A 14,076-nucleotide genomic window follows, 5' to 3' on the forward strand; every position below is an offset into this window, starting at 1 on the left:
AAATTAATTTGACATTTTATAACATTAAAAATTGTTTTTGTACTTCAGATTATTAACAAGGCTGCACTGCACACTTTAATCCCGATCAATGAAAGCCAAGGAAAGGGTGTCTCATCATCCAGACAGAAGCATGCGATGCCATGATCTCATTACCATTTTGTAGGTGCAAGGAAATGGTATTCATTATCATAATGCTCACGCAATGGTTTCCCTTTCAGAATGCCCAACAGTGAAATATGCCTTACCTGCAGGAGTTCATGCAAATGCTTTTCTGGATCAAGATTTTTAAGAACTTGACTGGCCCCCGTCTTCCAGTACACACTACCATGTTGCTGTAGAAGATTTAAAACAGGAATTTAACCAACATTTTGATTGGTTGTCAACCTATGCGAGTGAGCACATTCAGAATTCTTTATTCCTTACCTGGCCACTTCCTGATAGAGCTTTTACACGAGAGAAATCAAACCCATCATTTTTCATCTTCTCAAGAATGCGGTCAAGGGCCTAAGAAAACAATGTTAATGTACACAATTTATTAATTTACTGTTTTACACATACATGGTTGAGAGCAGTTATACTTGTCAAATATAGGCTAAGTCTAGATGCTGTGGATATTTTCCCCCAAACACAGTAGTTGCAGGAAAGTAGCACAAGGCCCGAGCAAACAGAAAATTAAGATATTTGTTAGTAACTTAGCTGGCCACAAACAAATCAGGGCATAGTTAACTATACTGCTAGTGCACTTAAACATTTTGTTTCAATAGTTTATTAGAAATTACCTAATTATTTATAGGTTACATTTTTCCTCAATTAAAAATGGCTAAATAATTGAATGCCAACATATTCATATATTAAAAACTATGGATCTGTGTTCTTCCAAATTTCATCAAAAAAAAGTGTGAAGCAACACTAAAGAATTGGTTAGGAGACTACTTCTGTGCCCTCCAGGAGGGTTGTGTACTGTTCCGGAAAGTACTTCAGCTAACAAATGATTTTAAAAGCATTGCAAGCTGTACAGAGTTAATTACCTTCACCCACATCAGCACTGGAGAGGTAACAGTGAGTCTGTCACTCTGGATGTGCACCCCACCCTGAGTTCTAGACAAATTGATACAGGTAAACAATCACTGTTTTTAAAAGTTGATTTGAGTACAAATCATATAATTATATTTTGGATAGACAGTTTAAGGCATATCTTGCATTTATACATGTTAAAAGGTCATGTCTTTCCTTAATGCAGCATTTCAGATGAGTTTATGTTTAATGCTTAAAATACACTGGCAAACGTTCATTGTATACCTACCTGTATTCTGAGAGTTCACTGTCAAATTGTACATTGTCCTGGTGAATCACGTTCAGATTTTCATCAACAGCAATCACCTTCAGCTAAATGCACAAACATACAAAATATACATTTTTTCATGTAACAGATTTAATTTTGTAACAGTTCAAAATGTCTCAAAGAAGAGAGGTAATCATGAAGATCAATACATTACACACACTGTTCGTACATCAAAGCCAAATTAAGGGGGGTTCTTCATTACGTAAAATAGTTGAACTACCAATTCATTCCATCATTCATTTTTTAATCACAAATATACAAATATATTGCATCGGTTGATAATGCAGAAGAACATTCGGTTCTTCGGTTAATAAGTCAGTGCAATTCCGTAGTATCAGCAAATGAGCCAGTATTCAAAAGCTAAAGTGAAGGCAAATGGTTCCTTTAGCTAAAAGATCAAAGTACGTTACACGCTGGACTGTGTTTGTGTAGCCAACTGCAAAAAGATGAATACAATTAGTGCTCCATCTTATAACGCTCCACCTACTGAGGATCGCTTCATCAGAAAGTGTATCTTTAGTTTTAAAAATGTTTCCTACACAACGTGACAACAGTTGCCGGAATTCACCACATCAGGATAACTTTCCTTGATAGCAATGCTGCAGCATATAGGTCCGGTAACGATTCTAAAGTTCCTTCCGTGACCACCTCAACCTCAACATATTGCTTTCCGCAAAGTAAACAGAATGACGTACATCTACTTGGCTTGACTTGAATTACTTGACTCTACCTGCTGAGTGCTGAAATCAAATCCCAGATAACAGGGGTCGGAAGAGGCAGCCATTGAATGAACTACACGAAGACAAGAAGTACTGCGCCTGTGTTGTCTCACCAGCTCTTGAAAAAAAATTTAAAGAGACCGTAATGTTAATAATTCTCGGCTGTGCTAGGCATAATTTACCCTTCTGAGCCGACGTGGCCAATTGTATTTTATTCGGTATGCTAAGAATTCCTTTGAACATTTGATATATAACTTTGTATTTTACCATACTGAATCTAAAATCTTCATGTGACCTATATTTCCACAGTTAAACAAGAGGAAACGAATGGATTCCTTAAACAATTCAAGGAAGTGCAGTTTAGCTGAAATATCAAAAAAATAATAGTAGCCATCCCATTATTGTTTTGCTGCTCTATTTGGGGTTACTTTGGCTTTCTTTTCTGTATGCCTACTACTGTGAAGGTCATCGATCGATATCTGACTGTGCTGCCACTCCACAGTAAACAATACTCAGTAGTAGCCTAACTTTGCACATTTATCTGGATAATCTCTGCTTTTAAATTTTCATTTTGCATGTGTGGCTATATGATCAAAACGTGTTGTCCTTTAAAACTATATACTATACCCTGTGTGGAAGACATCAAGAAAATTTTAAGTATCTGATGTCAGAAACATAAAAGCTGTAAGAACACTTCTGTTGGCTAAAAAGGGAAATATTTATGATTATCTTTGTCAACCACATTAATGCCCAAATAATGATGAGATGATTGAATGTGAAGAATATATGCATTAGAACGTGGTTGTTCAACTATCATGCGTGATGTGCGGCTGCCTGCTTAAAAATGAACCATAGAATGACTTCACAATTTGCCTGTAACAGGCTATGCAACTGCACTGCAAATAAATGCAATGATATGAATAAAGTAATGATTGAATAAACTGATCTTTCAACATTTTCTATGAATCATTCAGTTTTACAATGAGTAGGCCTACATTAAAAGGGTTATGTTTGTTAAGCATTATATTTGACTATTTTAAAATAATTTACAGCCATGTCTTAAGCCCAAACGTTAAATCGGTTTCTAGTCATGTGACCTGATGGCTGGTAAAAACAGGACTCACCCATAACTTCAACACAGTTGAGTCAACATGCAGCATAGTAGCTACACTTGGTGTAGACCCAGAGTCATTGTCAGGGATATGCCAACAATAATGCAAACACAACATGTGTCGCAGCATTGTGTGGATCTTTAGCTTAATAAAATATGGTTGACCTATATTGATTTTTCATATGACTCCCACGCAAACTGAGAAAACTTCTTCCAGAGATTTACGATAGACTATAGGCCGAAAATGTTTCATTTTCAATCTTTTGCGTTTTTGCCCTGCTGTTGCCTACTTATGCAGATTTAGTTTTACCTCACAACCTCAGCAGTTTTCTTGAAGCAATCTGACCCTTGCTTACTTTTCCTTCGTGAAGGCATGTGCCAAACTAAGATACAACTTCGCAAGGACATTTTCTGACATTTACACGTCGGTAATCCTAATAATATCACGCTTGACGTGATCTTTGAATGAGGGCCTATTTATTTGGATCGATGCATGTCAACGAGCAGGATGTTATCACGCAGCTGTTTCGGTTTGACGCGTTTATGCGAACAGGTCGTCAGAGCTGAGGAGAAAGTAGAGACGCGAGTCACCTTTCTCAGGAGGTCCTAACCGAGATTTTTGCGGAACTCTCCAGAATGGACATTGCACTTTTGAAAGAAGAGTACAACTGTAATAAACGGAAGCAAATGCTCCAAACACGCGTTGTTTTATTTAAAAAAGGTAAGTGTGTTTAGCAGCTATAAAGTACTGTATATTCGGCGAAAAATGCTTCCGGCGGTCCAATCGGCCATGCTTTTCGTCTAGGGTAGACATGAAGTGTAATTTCATTATTTTCATAGTCATTATTCACAGAGTCATGATGTCCTTACTCTGGAAATGTTATTGTCTAGTAAGTATGGAGCTGTTGCGTAGGTTGGCTCTTTTGCGCATTCAAATGGAAGTTGGGCTACCCAATGTATTGATATATGTACTTACATATACTTGCATGTGTTTAACTAATCGTACTTTACATGCATTGCATTACATGTATAGATTTAATGTTTTAACGTTTGATTTGTTTTTTTAAAAAAAGTTCGCCTCGTCAGACAACAAAATATGCAGGTGTGGTGAAGGTCTGAACTAGGCAATGGTGGATTTTTAAATTAATTCCATGGCTGTTGGCTAAATAAGAATACCTCTTTAGACCCGACAAAACAAAGTTTAAGTATTACAAATGTTTCACTTAAAACACATTACAGTGAAAAAATATATATGTTTTTTAAATCATTTATTTTACTTGTATTGAATGTCCATCATATACGTTTCGGTATAGTAGAATAAATGGTTCCTGCAATTAACACCAGGGTCACATGTCTCCTACAGGGGACACAAATGAATTGCCGGGTTTTAGGAGGGCAATTGTACAGTTTTTGGATGTGGATTTCCTGATCAGTTAGTTCGATATGCTTCACCTGATTAAAGAATTAAAGCATTATGTAGAAATTACGTTCCAGTATTGATTAAATACGTTTATATTGTCAAAGCAAGATAACTTGACTTATAGGTATTATTCAAATACATATTTGATTACTGATGACTGCTACCTACAGTCATGTGTCTGTTGTTGTTGTTATTAATATTATTATTATTATTGTTATTATTCATTCGTTCATTCAACATGCAAATAACATTTTGAATAATTGTACATTGAAATGCCATCTTGACACAACTCCTTATGTATTGACATCTGGTTTGCCTTAGCCAGAAATTGAAGGTGGACAGCATCTTGACATATTTAACTTCACAGCTGTAGTGTGCCATATTAAAATTGTCTGGGCACCTAGAAAGCATATTTGATGCTTGTCTGTGGTTATGTTACCTTATTTTGTCAGACTTAATTGCACTGTACCCATTGTTAACCTGAGGAGATCCTCATGCTAATATCCTGATACCTGAAAGACGCCCATGACCACATTCTGTAGCATCCTGCTTGGTAGCATTGCCAGCACTATACCATTAAGACTAATATAGACTCCCTGATGAGTGCCAGCAGAGAACACTTTTACTGGTAATTAGACCCATGCTGTCTTCACCATAATGCAGCCATGTTATGGAACTGGCCGGGCCTTTGTAGAGTAGTCAGTCATAGGGAGAGTGTAACAAGCTAGGCCCCTATTGTTTGTGTGTCAGGCATGATTCGTTTTCTCTATTAATATAATAATGTGTGTAGTGATGTTGTTCAGTTGTGTAGCGGATTGACAGCTTTTTTGTTGTCAGTGCATAATTTCATGTCGTGAAAAATATCACTGAAAACATAATTCAGGAAGTGTCATATGAAGTATAAGCAATAAGTGAAAACAATAGATAGATACACTTGTATTATTAATCACATGGTACTAATTGTCTTCACCAAACCCTTCATTCTCCTTCCTTCACCAGCACCAAACAATGAAGAAATTTGTGGCAAGTCCCTTGTTAACATGGTTCCTGTTAACCAGGAAGTAAAATATCCCAAAGTATTTGAGGATGATTTGCCAATTAAAGAGATAAAGTTTAATTTTGTTGATGACCTTGACAGCGACAAAACCCCTTGGCGCACCCACTTGGGAATTTATCGGATGACCAGTGCTACAGGCAGCATGTTAAAAGCATCAGATACAAAGGCCAGCACAACCACCCCTAACCCTACAATAAACCTAGCAGCCAGCAAAGACTTTTCTCAGGAGAGTACAGAATCCAAAGAAGCAGATTCCATTGCTTCAGAAAACTTGAATGGTTGCCAGTTCCTTGATGGAGGAGGAAGGAGCGAGGACGTCACCCCAGACTCCAGGAAGTCCTCCTCTTCTGAATACCCGTCAAAAGCCTCCCTGCCTTCTCACAGCTCCGACTATTATCCTTTTCCTCGACGAAAATGCCCAAAGAAGTCAGAGGCTGCTAGGAGGCTTGGGATGTATTCATCATTTTGATAACCTTCTGGCAGTGAACCCTAACATGGGTGTGGAGTACAGCAGGTTTCCTACCTTTCAACTGGCCCCTAACATGTTTATTACATTTTGTTTACAGTCATGATTAAACAGAGACTAGCACTGGAGACAGCCACCAGCATCATCATGGAGTTTAATGGATATTGAGAAGAATGTGGTTGAATACAATATGGACTTGTTTTTCTTTTAAGTTAATATTTGCAAATAAGTTACAGTTCATTAAATAAAGATGAGAATGAACTTGTATCATTTAAAGATGATATCTGAAGCTGCATGTCTTTAAATCCAGTCATGATATTCTTTCCTCAAGTGAAAATTAACATTCACAGGCCAGATGGAATTAAGACTCCCCGTGCCATCAGATAACCTGCTCTATGAGTAGATGAATAAGTGAAACAATCAAATCAAGTCCTCTTTTGTATGTAGAACTGAGACATGTCCTAACTATTGCTAGAGTTGTATTTTCTATGGCATCTATGCACTGTTTTCATCACGAGATTAATGTAAAATGCATTATGGAGATTTTGTCTATCAGATGACATGAAAAAATAAAGTGAAAGTTGCTTTAAAAAAAAAAAAGTAAACTAACGTGTTTCTTTATGCATGTATTGTATGAATTGTCGTGTCCAGGGTGTATTCCTGCCTCTCGCCAAATGCATGCTGGGATAGGCTCCAGCAACCCACCCCCAATCCTCCCCCTCCCCCCTCCCCAACTTACCATGCCCAGGATAAGCAGGTATAGATGGATGGATGTATGAAATGTATATCAAATAATAGGAAGCATTAGCCATTCCAGCAATTTTTGGTAACATTTGGTAACAGAAATCATATCTGTAGAATCGCAGTGACATCTTGTGGCTGTTAAGTTTAAAATGTGCACGTGTACTGGTGACAGAATACATCACTGGTGCAGCGTGGAACCTGGCAGGTCTCCAGGTGTGCTTTCTTCCTTATCTTACTTTATAAGTAACTTCATGCACATGGCAAATTAGTGCAGAGAATCACATCAGGTGTGTATTCATTTTGTATTATATATATATATATATAAGAAGGTATTGCTGTTATCCTCACAGTGGAGAATATCAGTGTTTTCGTCTCAGGAATACATATACGAAATCACGAAGAAGGCAGGTTTAATTGAACCTACTGACTTTCCGTAGTCAGGAAGTCAGGGAAGAAATATAATAACAATCATACTGATTGCGATCACACAGACCAATGACACAGACGAATATACATTAGCTGAGTGAAGTTTCTGGCAAACATTAGCTAAGTTGAATTTACTTTTAATTGTTGAACTTTCTTGAACACAACTGAAGGTAATGTCATATAGAGTTTTACAAAGTAATGTCGAAAGATGTTTTGTTAGCTAGATTTTTAGCAATTCAGATGTATTTGTTTTAGGTGCCTGACGGTGGTAAATTAGGTCATTCATCGTTACTGCTGCATCCTTCTACTTTAGGAATCCCCCTGACAGTGACATGGCTCCAGTTTCAGTTTCTTTTTTGGCGAGTTAGATGTTAATTATTTTCCTTCGTCCATCTCACCTCACCTTCAGCAGTTGAAATGGCAGAAGAACATATCCAGGCAAAGCTGAAAACACTTCTAAAACAACAAAAGATTCAACTTTGGAATCCCCCCTTCACAACGGACTACGAGGCAGGACAGCAGTCTATGAAGGTAAATTAGATGACTTGTAGATGGCTGGTTAGCTGGCTTACTTATTTTGCAAGGCATTTTTTTACCAAATTAACCTAGCTAACGTATAGTTTTCTTAGCCCTGGTCCTGGAGTCACATTGTATGTGCTTCGTGAGTACGGGTCTGGATTTTCCCTGCTAGCCAGCTAGTTACAGTATCTGCTTTGTTCCATATGCTGGTTGTTTGATATTGTGATATCATAACTTGAATAGTGAATACATAATTTGCGTAGCATTTCCAAAACGATAAGTGGAACCGTGACCAATTAACTAACATGTCCACGAATTTAAATAGCCAGCTGTCAATAATTTCAACATGCGAAGATGTTGCAGTAAGAAAAATGTAGAACACAATACACGCTTTTATCTCCATCTACCGACATTTTTCGGTCACGAAGAAATTACGGCAGATTTCATGGTAATACATATGATGTGGCCTATATTCCGTTACTAATTTAATCGATCTCTGATAGAGAAGTCAACTACAGGACAGCCTACAGTGGAAAATGTCGCATTACAACTGTGACAAATGTGCTTCAAGTAAATGCGGACTATAGACCTGCCCTACCTACCTACCCGCCAACCAACCTACAATTCAATCTTACAGTTTCAGTTTCAGATATGAACAAAACTCAGGTACATGAATGCTGTAATACTTTAAGCTATTGTCAAGTTTGAACCACCAAACCCTCTGAAATTACAGGATTTTCCAATAGCCCTGTAAAAGGCTGGGCAAAATAATATTGAGTTTTTGAATTTTCCTCTGCTTTTGACATATTAATAAACACACCTTTATCCTGCGCATGGTTATAGGAACTTGCAAGCACATATGCTTCCCTCCTGGGTTTTTCTGTCTCTGATGTGGAGAGTGCTTTGGTGTCAGTCCGGTCCCAGGCTGTCAAGAGAGGAGCGGGTAATAACGCCTACAAAGAAACATGCGTGGCTACACTGGAGCTCAATCTTCCCAAGGTCTTCAGAAAGGTATTGGATCACTACTGCTGTCAGCGGGGATTTTCTGGCATTTTGTGCATTCATCGATCTGTGATGGCCTGGACTCATATTTTTCATTTCTCATTACCGAAGTCCAGCCAGTGCAGAGCCAATATGTTCATCAAAAGTGGACATACATCTCACCATCATTAGCCTAGTTGTGTATGCATATTGAAATGCCAGATATTTGAGGGGGGGGGAAAGAGACAAGAAGATCACATTTAATGTTTTCTTAAAATGACTCTTCCTATACTTTCAGGATACAAAGAGAAATAATTACTTGGAGACCAAACTGGATATTACCGTAAAAGAAGTGATGAATGAGTAAGTAATAAGACTGGTGTATAATATTGGTATATAATATTTGTGCGATGTATGTGTGGGTGTACACACTTGTGTGTGTCTGAAATCATTTTCCTGTTGTTTTCACTAAATAAAATTATCAAGCAGTTACAGATGTAAATCTAACAAAATGGTTGTCATTTTTTAGGATATATGAAAAATATGGACTCAAATATATCAAGTTAATTTTGAATGGCAAGATACTGAACCCAGGTATGTGTTGTTTAAAATAATGTATTAACTGGATTGTCCCAGTTTATAATTTCTGGCAAACTTTTGCTGAAGCCCTGTGCTTTCAAACAGATAAAAGACTTGATGAGCAGAATGTGAAGCACAATGACATGGTGATGGTCCTGAAGGTGAGTGAGCCGGAGAGAAAACAATTGATGAAGGAGGAAGAGGAGAAGAAAAGGTCTCAGAATGAGAGTGTGAAGAGAACTGAGAAGGGGTTCCAGATTCTGTCAGAGAGAGGTGAGTTTTGAATCTCCTCACCTCCTTTGATAACCCTATTTTGTCCAACATTGTGGTTGATTGGTTACTTTACCGGAAATGTGCTGGTAGCACAATGTTGTTATTACAAGGCCTGAAGAGTTGAAGTTTCATTCACTTGGCAGATATGTAGTTTGCAGTGTGAAATTTCTCATTCAGACTGAAGGACTAGCCCACATAAGCCTTGAAAACCAGATTCATTACACACTGTTTTAATTGTTTGTGTAATAGCTTTCATACTTTTCATTCATTTCTAGATGGAAGCGATGACCCAGAAACCACTCCATTTTTGGAAATCGCCGACCAGAAAGGCAACCCCCTCAAAATCCCATCCAGTGAGAAAAAGGTATGCCTAATAACAAGCGTGGTCCAATTAGGCAGACTTCCTGCAGATGTTAATGGAACCCCACAGCATTAGAGGGCGTGTTGTTTGCTTGAAGATTTAGTGGGTTACTCTCTGCAGGCTCTGATCTTGGCCATGGGCTTTCACGAGAAAGGCAGAGCGTTAATGAAGAGGAAGGAGTACGATGTGGCACTGTGTCATTTGCTGGAAGCCAATGATCAGTTTGGGTGAGAACCGGAGTGTTGCACTCAACCTGAAATATCTTGTTGAATTATTAATGGTGGGTGCAATTTTAGAATGAAGGCAGAAGTCTAACTGCTAAATTCAAAAATGTGCTAAATTATGCTGCAAATAGGATTCATGCAGTAAACTGAAGTCATTGACGCCCTTAAGTTGTCACGGTCACATGTTACTCATTGGCCTTCAAATCTTACACAGTAAGTGTGACTCCACGCTGCTCAACACAGTGGATAATTATGCAGTGCTGCAGCTGGACATCGTGTGGTGCTACCGAGCGCTCGAGGCCCTTTCCTGCCTGGATGACGGCAAGCAGAGGCTGCAGAAAGCTGAGCAGTGCTTCCTCAAGTGCTACGGAGAGCAGCACGAGAGGCTCCGGCTAATCAAGGTTTGTGAATGGAACAAGCATTTGAAATTTGTTTTGGATCAGTGTGAACGTCATATCTGAGGTCAACGTTTTTCTGTAACACATGACCCACAGGTATTTAAACGTGCATGACAGTCATTATCCTCATGGGGTCTCCAAAGCCACTGGAGTCGCTCTATCATCTGACTGATCATACACTTAGTGGTTAATTGTGACTCTCTAAAAATGAGTTATCCTAAACGAAAATAAAAGGGAAAGTAAACCTGGATGGTATGTCAAACAGAACATACTTTAAGCAAACAACTAGACCATTTGTCACCTGGTACACTGCACACAAGTTGAATTGACATATTCGGCAGTTTTCAATTTATCCATACGCAAGCAAAACAACAGTAGATTGACATGTATAATAAAACACCATCAACTGCTTTCTTAATGTATGGAGACCAACAGCAAGGAGGTATCATGTGTCAGAAGGGCACACAAAAGTGTGGAGCTTCATTTTCTTTGACATGTCATCCCATATCTTTTTCCTGTTAGTGTTGCGGGGGATCTTTGTAATGGGATTAATGCAGCGGTCATAGATTTTGATTCCACCTAAATTTGAGTTCATTTGTGTGCAATAATGAGTTTTTTTTTGCGATCTGCAGGGGAACACTGGATGCGAAGAAGTGCTTTTCCTGAGACTCTACCTGCTACAGAGTTTGCTGTCATACCTGGACGGCAAGGAGAAACAAGCAGCTCAGACATTAACAAAGGTAATTTCCCCTAAAGTGACGGAGACCACATTGGTTGCATTGGATAAATCAAAGATTTTTACTTCGATTTGTGGCATATTTTTTAGGTTTTCTCAACTGAAAATGTTTTGGTTCATTTGAATGTACAGTGCACCTCATTGGATAAATCTAACATTCTTACTTTGATTAATTTCACCTACTGTTTAGGTTTTCTCAACTCTCAACAATTTTGAATGAATGTAAATATTTTCAATTGATAAAACCTAAGAAATATAGGTGTAACAGACTGAAGTAAAAAAATTTTGCTTTATCCAGAGAAGCATTGTTTTTCAGCGCAGTGTACGCAGGGAGGTTTGTGTGAGAACTTGTGGCTGCGGGGTGCTTACCTGAGTGCTGGGGCTCATGCCGCAGGCGGAGGATCTGTACCATAGGCTCTGCTTGGACCCCGGTAAGATGACGCAGCTGATGAGCCTGGGGTACACGGAGCAGGAGGCACGCCTGGGCCTGCGGGCCTGCCATGGGAACATGGACGACGCCGTCCTGCACATCAATCAGAGGAGAATGGTAGCTACGCAAAGTCCACCCCCCCCCCTCCCCAGCTCCACAAACACCCTCTGTTCAGCACAGCGTGGAAGGCGTTCTGGTGTCCTGCTGTTCTTACTACGTAGCATTAGTGGTGTATCTAATCCAGTCCAGGGGAACCGCATTGTCTTCTGTTCTTTTATCCAACCACCTGACCTCTTGTTTGCCAAATATCAGTGCAAATGGACATTTTTGGGTTACTGTTGATCCAGAGAAGCGCAGCTTTCTAAAATGATTATTCAGCGTGTCAGCTTTTTTTTCCCCTCCAAGATTGTATATAGCTCTGTTAGTATGGAAATCATGTGCGATAAGATGGCGATGGATGCTTGTGTCGTACAGGAAAAGGAGGAGATGAAACAGAGGGAGAGAGAAAAGAGGAGACGGCGCCTAGAGGCCATCGACACCCTCGTGCAGCTGGGCTACTCCAAGAAAGACGCTGCCAAAGCGCTCAACCAGACCGACGGAGACATGGACAGGGCATTTGTGGTGAGTGGCTTCCGCCAGAACAATCCCAGCAGCAGGAAACTGTGAGCAGGAAGCAGGAAGTTAATGACCTTTCTCAACAGATTCTTCTAGATACCTGCCGGCCCTCCGTGGCCACCAGCAACAACTCTGGGACTGCCGACTCTGACCCCGACAGGGAAGCCAAAATTCTGCAGGTACGAGGTGGCTGCGTTCATACGGTCTTGTTGCTCTTTAGAAAAAGAGAACAGTGTGAAATTGCAAGTTCATTATCTTGCATCTTTGTTACCTGTCTTCCAGAATGACAGTAAAACCTCAGAGATGTGGACCTTGGGAATGGGGTTGTTTGTAACTCTTAATGTGAAGACAAAATACACCAGTTTTAATTTTAGATGGACTTGATACACACTTATAGATGGAGCCGTGTGTTGGTTTTCCAAATTGCCATTCATTTTCATTTTATTCATTTATTTATATTAACCATTTTTGTATACAAGGGGTATGTAGTGTAACTAGCTTAAAATCGTATGAGTTGGACTAACTGCGAGGTTCCTATCTTAGAGGATTGTTGACACTATTCATACATTCTTGTTTGAGAGGAGGTCGTTGAAGCTGCTCTCAGACAGACCAGGGGCAACGTCCAGCTAGCCTCCCAGGTGATACTGAACCAGGGATCCCTGCCTCCAGAGCTCCTCTCCCCCTCCCCCCCGTCCTCCCTGTCCGAGGAGCCCAGCACCTCCTCAGAGTCCGCAGGTGGGTCCCATTTCCTGCTCATGTTCTGGAATCCTGCTAGCAGTTTTTCAGATTTGCATAGATCCAAAGGCTCACCAGCAAGTTAAAAAATAAATAATTAAATGTGTGATGCCAAGCCATTTTAATGCAATACCTTTTCAAATCCAATAAAATGTTCTGGTTTCAGTGATATGGTTGTAGCCTTTGGTTTCATTCATAGGTTAGAGTATTTCAAGCATTAAATGACTTTGAGGGCAATTTCATTTCGTAGTAGTCATCAAACCTCGCTCTCCGTCTACTGCCTGTTGCTATGGAGACACACGTGCGGCAGCCTTTGCTTTTGTTGCAGGCTCCGGGGGGAGCACAGAGGAGGACCCCTTGGATGTAGACCTGGTGAAAAAAGTTCTGGAAGACATCCCCAAACACGAGGAAGACTACCTGGACCTCACTCTGGAGGAGGAGAGCGAAGTCATCGCTCAGATGAAGTCGTACCTCGAGCTTTATTACGCGTCATCCAGCTAAATATCGCCCAGTCCTTTTCAAATGTACCGGCTTGTCAAACTCTGTTCTCATCAGATGGTATCATATGTGGATTTGGCTTAATTGACACATTTAATTATCAGTTATTTAAGTATTATAAATGCTTTCTAGACAGCAATTGTCTGGATCTTGATGTGTAAATAAATCTGGATCTTAGGGCATAAATAATAAACCATAGATTTGTTAGCAAAAACAGACTAACAAATAAATCTCACTCTCCTGGAACTGAGTTTGATACTAATTTTTTATGCTGCAAGTTTTGTGGCATGTTTGGAAATGCACTTTACTCCAGCAAGCTTTACTCTACTGTCAATTTCTATTTTTCTCATGCCAGTTATTACGCTGTGAAATGTCTCCAGTATTTCTCCCATACTAGGTATGTTTATATAAATCAAATATATAAACATACCTAGTATGGGAG

At 39.5% G+C, this 14,076-nt stretch overlaps 2 protein-coding genes across 10 annotated transcripts in view; one reads left to right on the forward strand and one right to left on the reverse strand.

Annotated features, from left to right (window-relative positions):
- Positions 1–3,626, reverse strand: part of xylb (xylulokinase homolog (H. influenzae)) — a 56,059-nt gene extending 52,433 nt beyond the window's left edge. The window contains exons 1-6 of one of the 6 annotated variants that reach the window (XM_064331089.1): positions 3,186–3,456; positions 2,073–2,179; positions 1,304–1,386; positions 1,029–1,098; positions 424–504; positions 246–332 (exon numbers count right to left, since the gene is read on the reverse strand). In XM_064331089.1, the coding sequence (XP_064187159.1) occupies positions 246–332; positions 424–504; positions 1,029–1,098; positions 1,304–1,386; positions 2,073–2,179; positions 3,186–3,189 (432 nt within the window). In that variant the 5' untranslated portion in view covers positions 3,190–3,456. The other 5 variants (XM_064331093.1, XM_064331090.1, XM_064331088.1 and 2 more) reach the window with 5 other exon arrangements.
- A 41-nt stretch (positions 3,627–3,667) lies between these two features.
- nub1 (negative regulator of ubiquitin-like proteins 1) lies at positions 3,668–13,880 on the forward strand. Of its 4 annotated transcripts, XM_064331085.1 has the most exons (16): positions 3,668–3,893; positions 7,695–7,816; positions 8,648–8,815; positions 9,084–9,148; positions 9,315–9,379; positions 9,470–9,637; positions 9,913–10,001; positions 10,119–10,225; positions 10,437–10,623; positions 11,253–11,360; positions 11,751–11,903; positions 12,261–12,407; positions 12,488–12,580; positions 12,799–12,814; positions 13,008–13,136; positions 13,465–13,880. In XM_064331085.1, exons 1-16 carry the CDS (start codon positions 3,809–3,811, stop codon positions 13,635–13,637), a joined length of 1,875 nt encoding a protein of 624 aa, XP_064187155.1. In that variant the 5' UTR covers positions 3,668–3,808; the 3' UTR covers positions 13,638–13,880. The 4 variants fall into 4 exon arrangements, with proteins under 4 accessions (XP_064187155.1, XP_064187154.1, XP_064187156.1 ...); XM_064331084.1 differs by lacking the exon at positions 12,799–12,814 and having other exon boundaries at positions 12,488–12,604; positions 12,983–13,136; XM_064331086.1 differs by lacking the exons at positions 3,668–3,893; positions 12,799–12,814 and adding an exon at positions 7,292–7,455 and having other exon boundaries at positions 12,488–12,604; positions 12,983–13,136.
- Positions 13,881–14,076: the final 196 nt, after the last annotated feature.

This window comes from Anguilla rostrata, chromosome 4, assembly GCF_018555375.3.
Source record: "Anguilla rostrata isolate EN2019 chromosome 4, ASM1855537v3, whole genome shotgun sequence".
Lineage (NCBI taxonomy): Eukaryota > Metazoa > Chordata > Actinopteri > Anguilliformes > Anguillidae > Anguilla > Anguilla rostrata.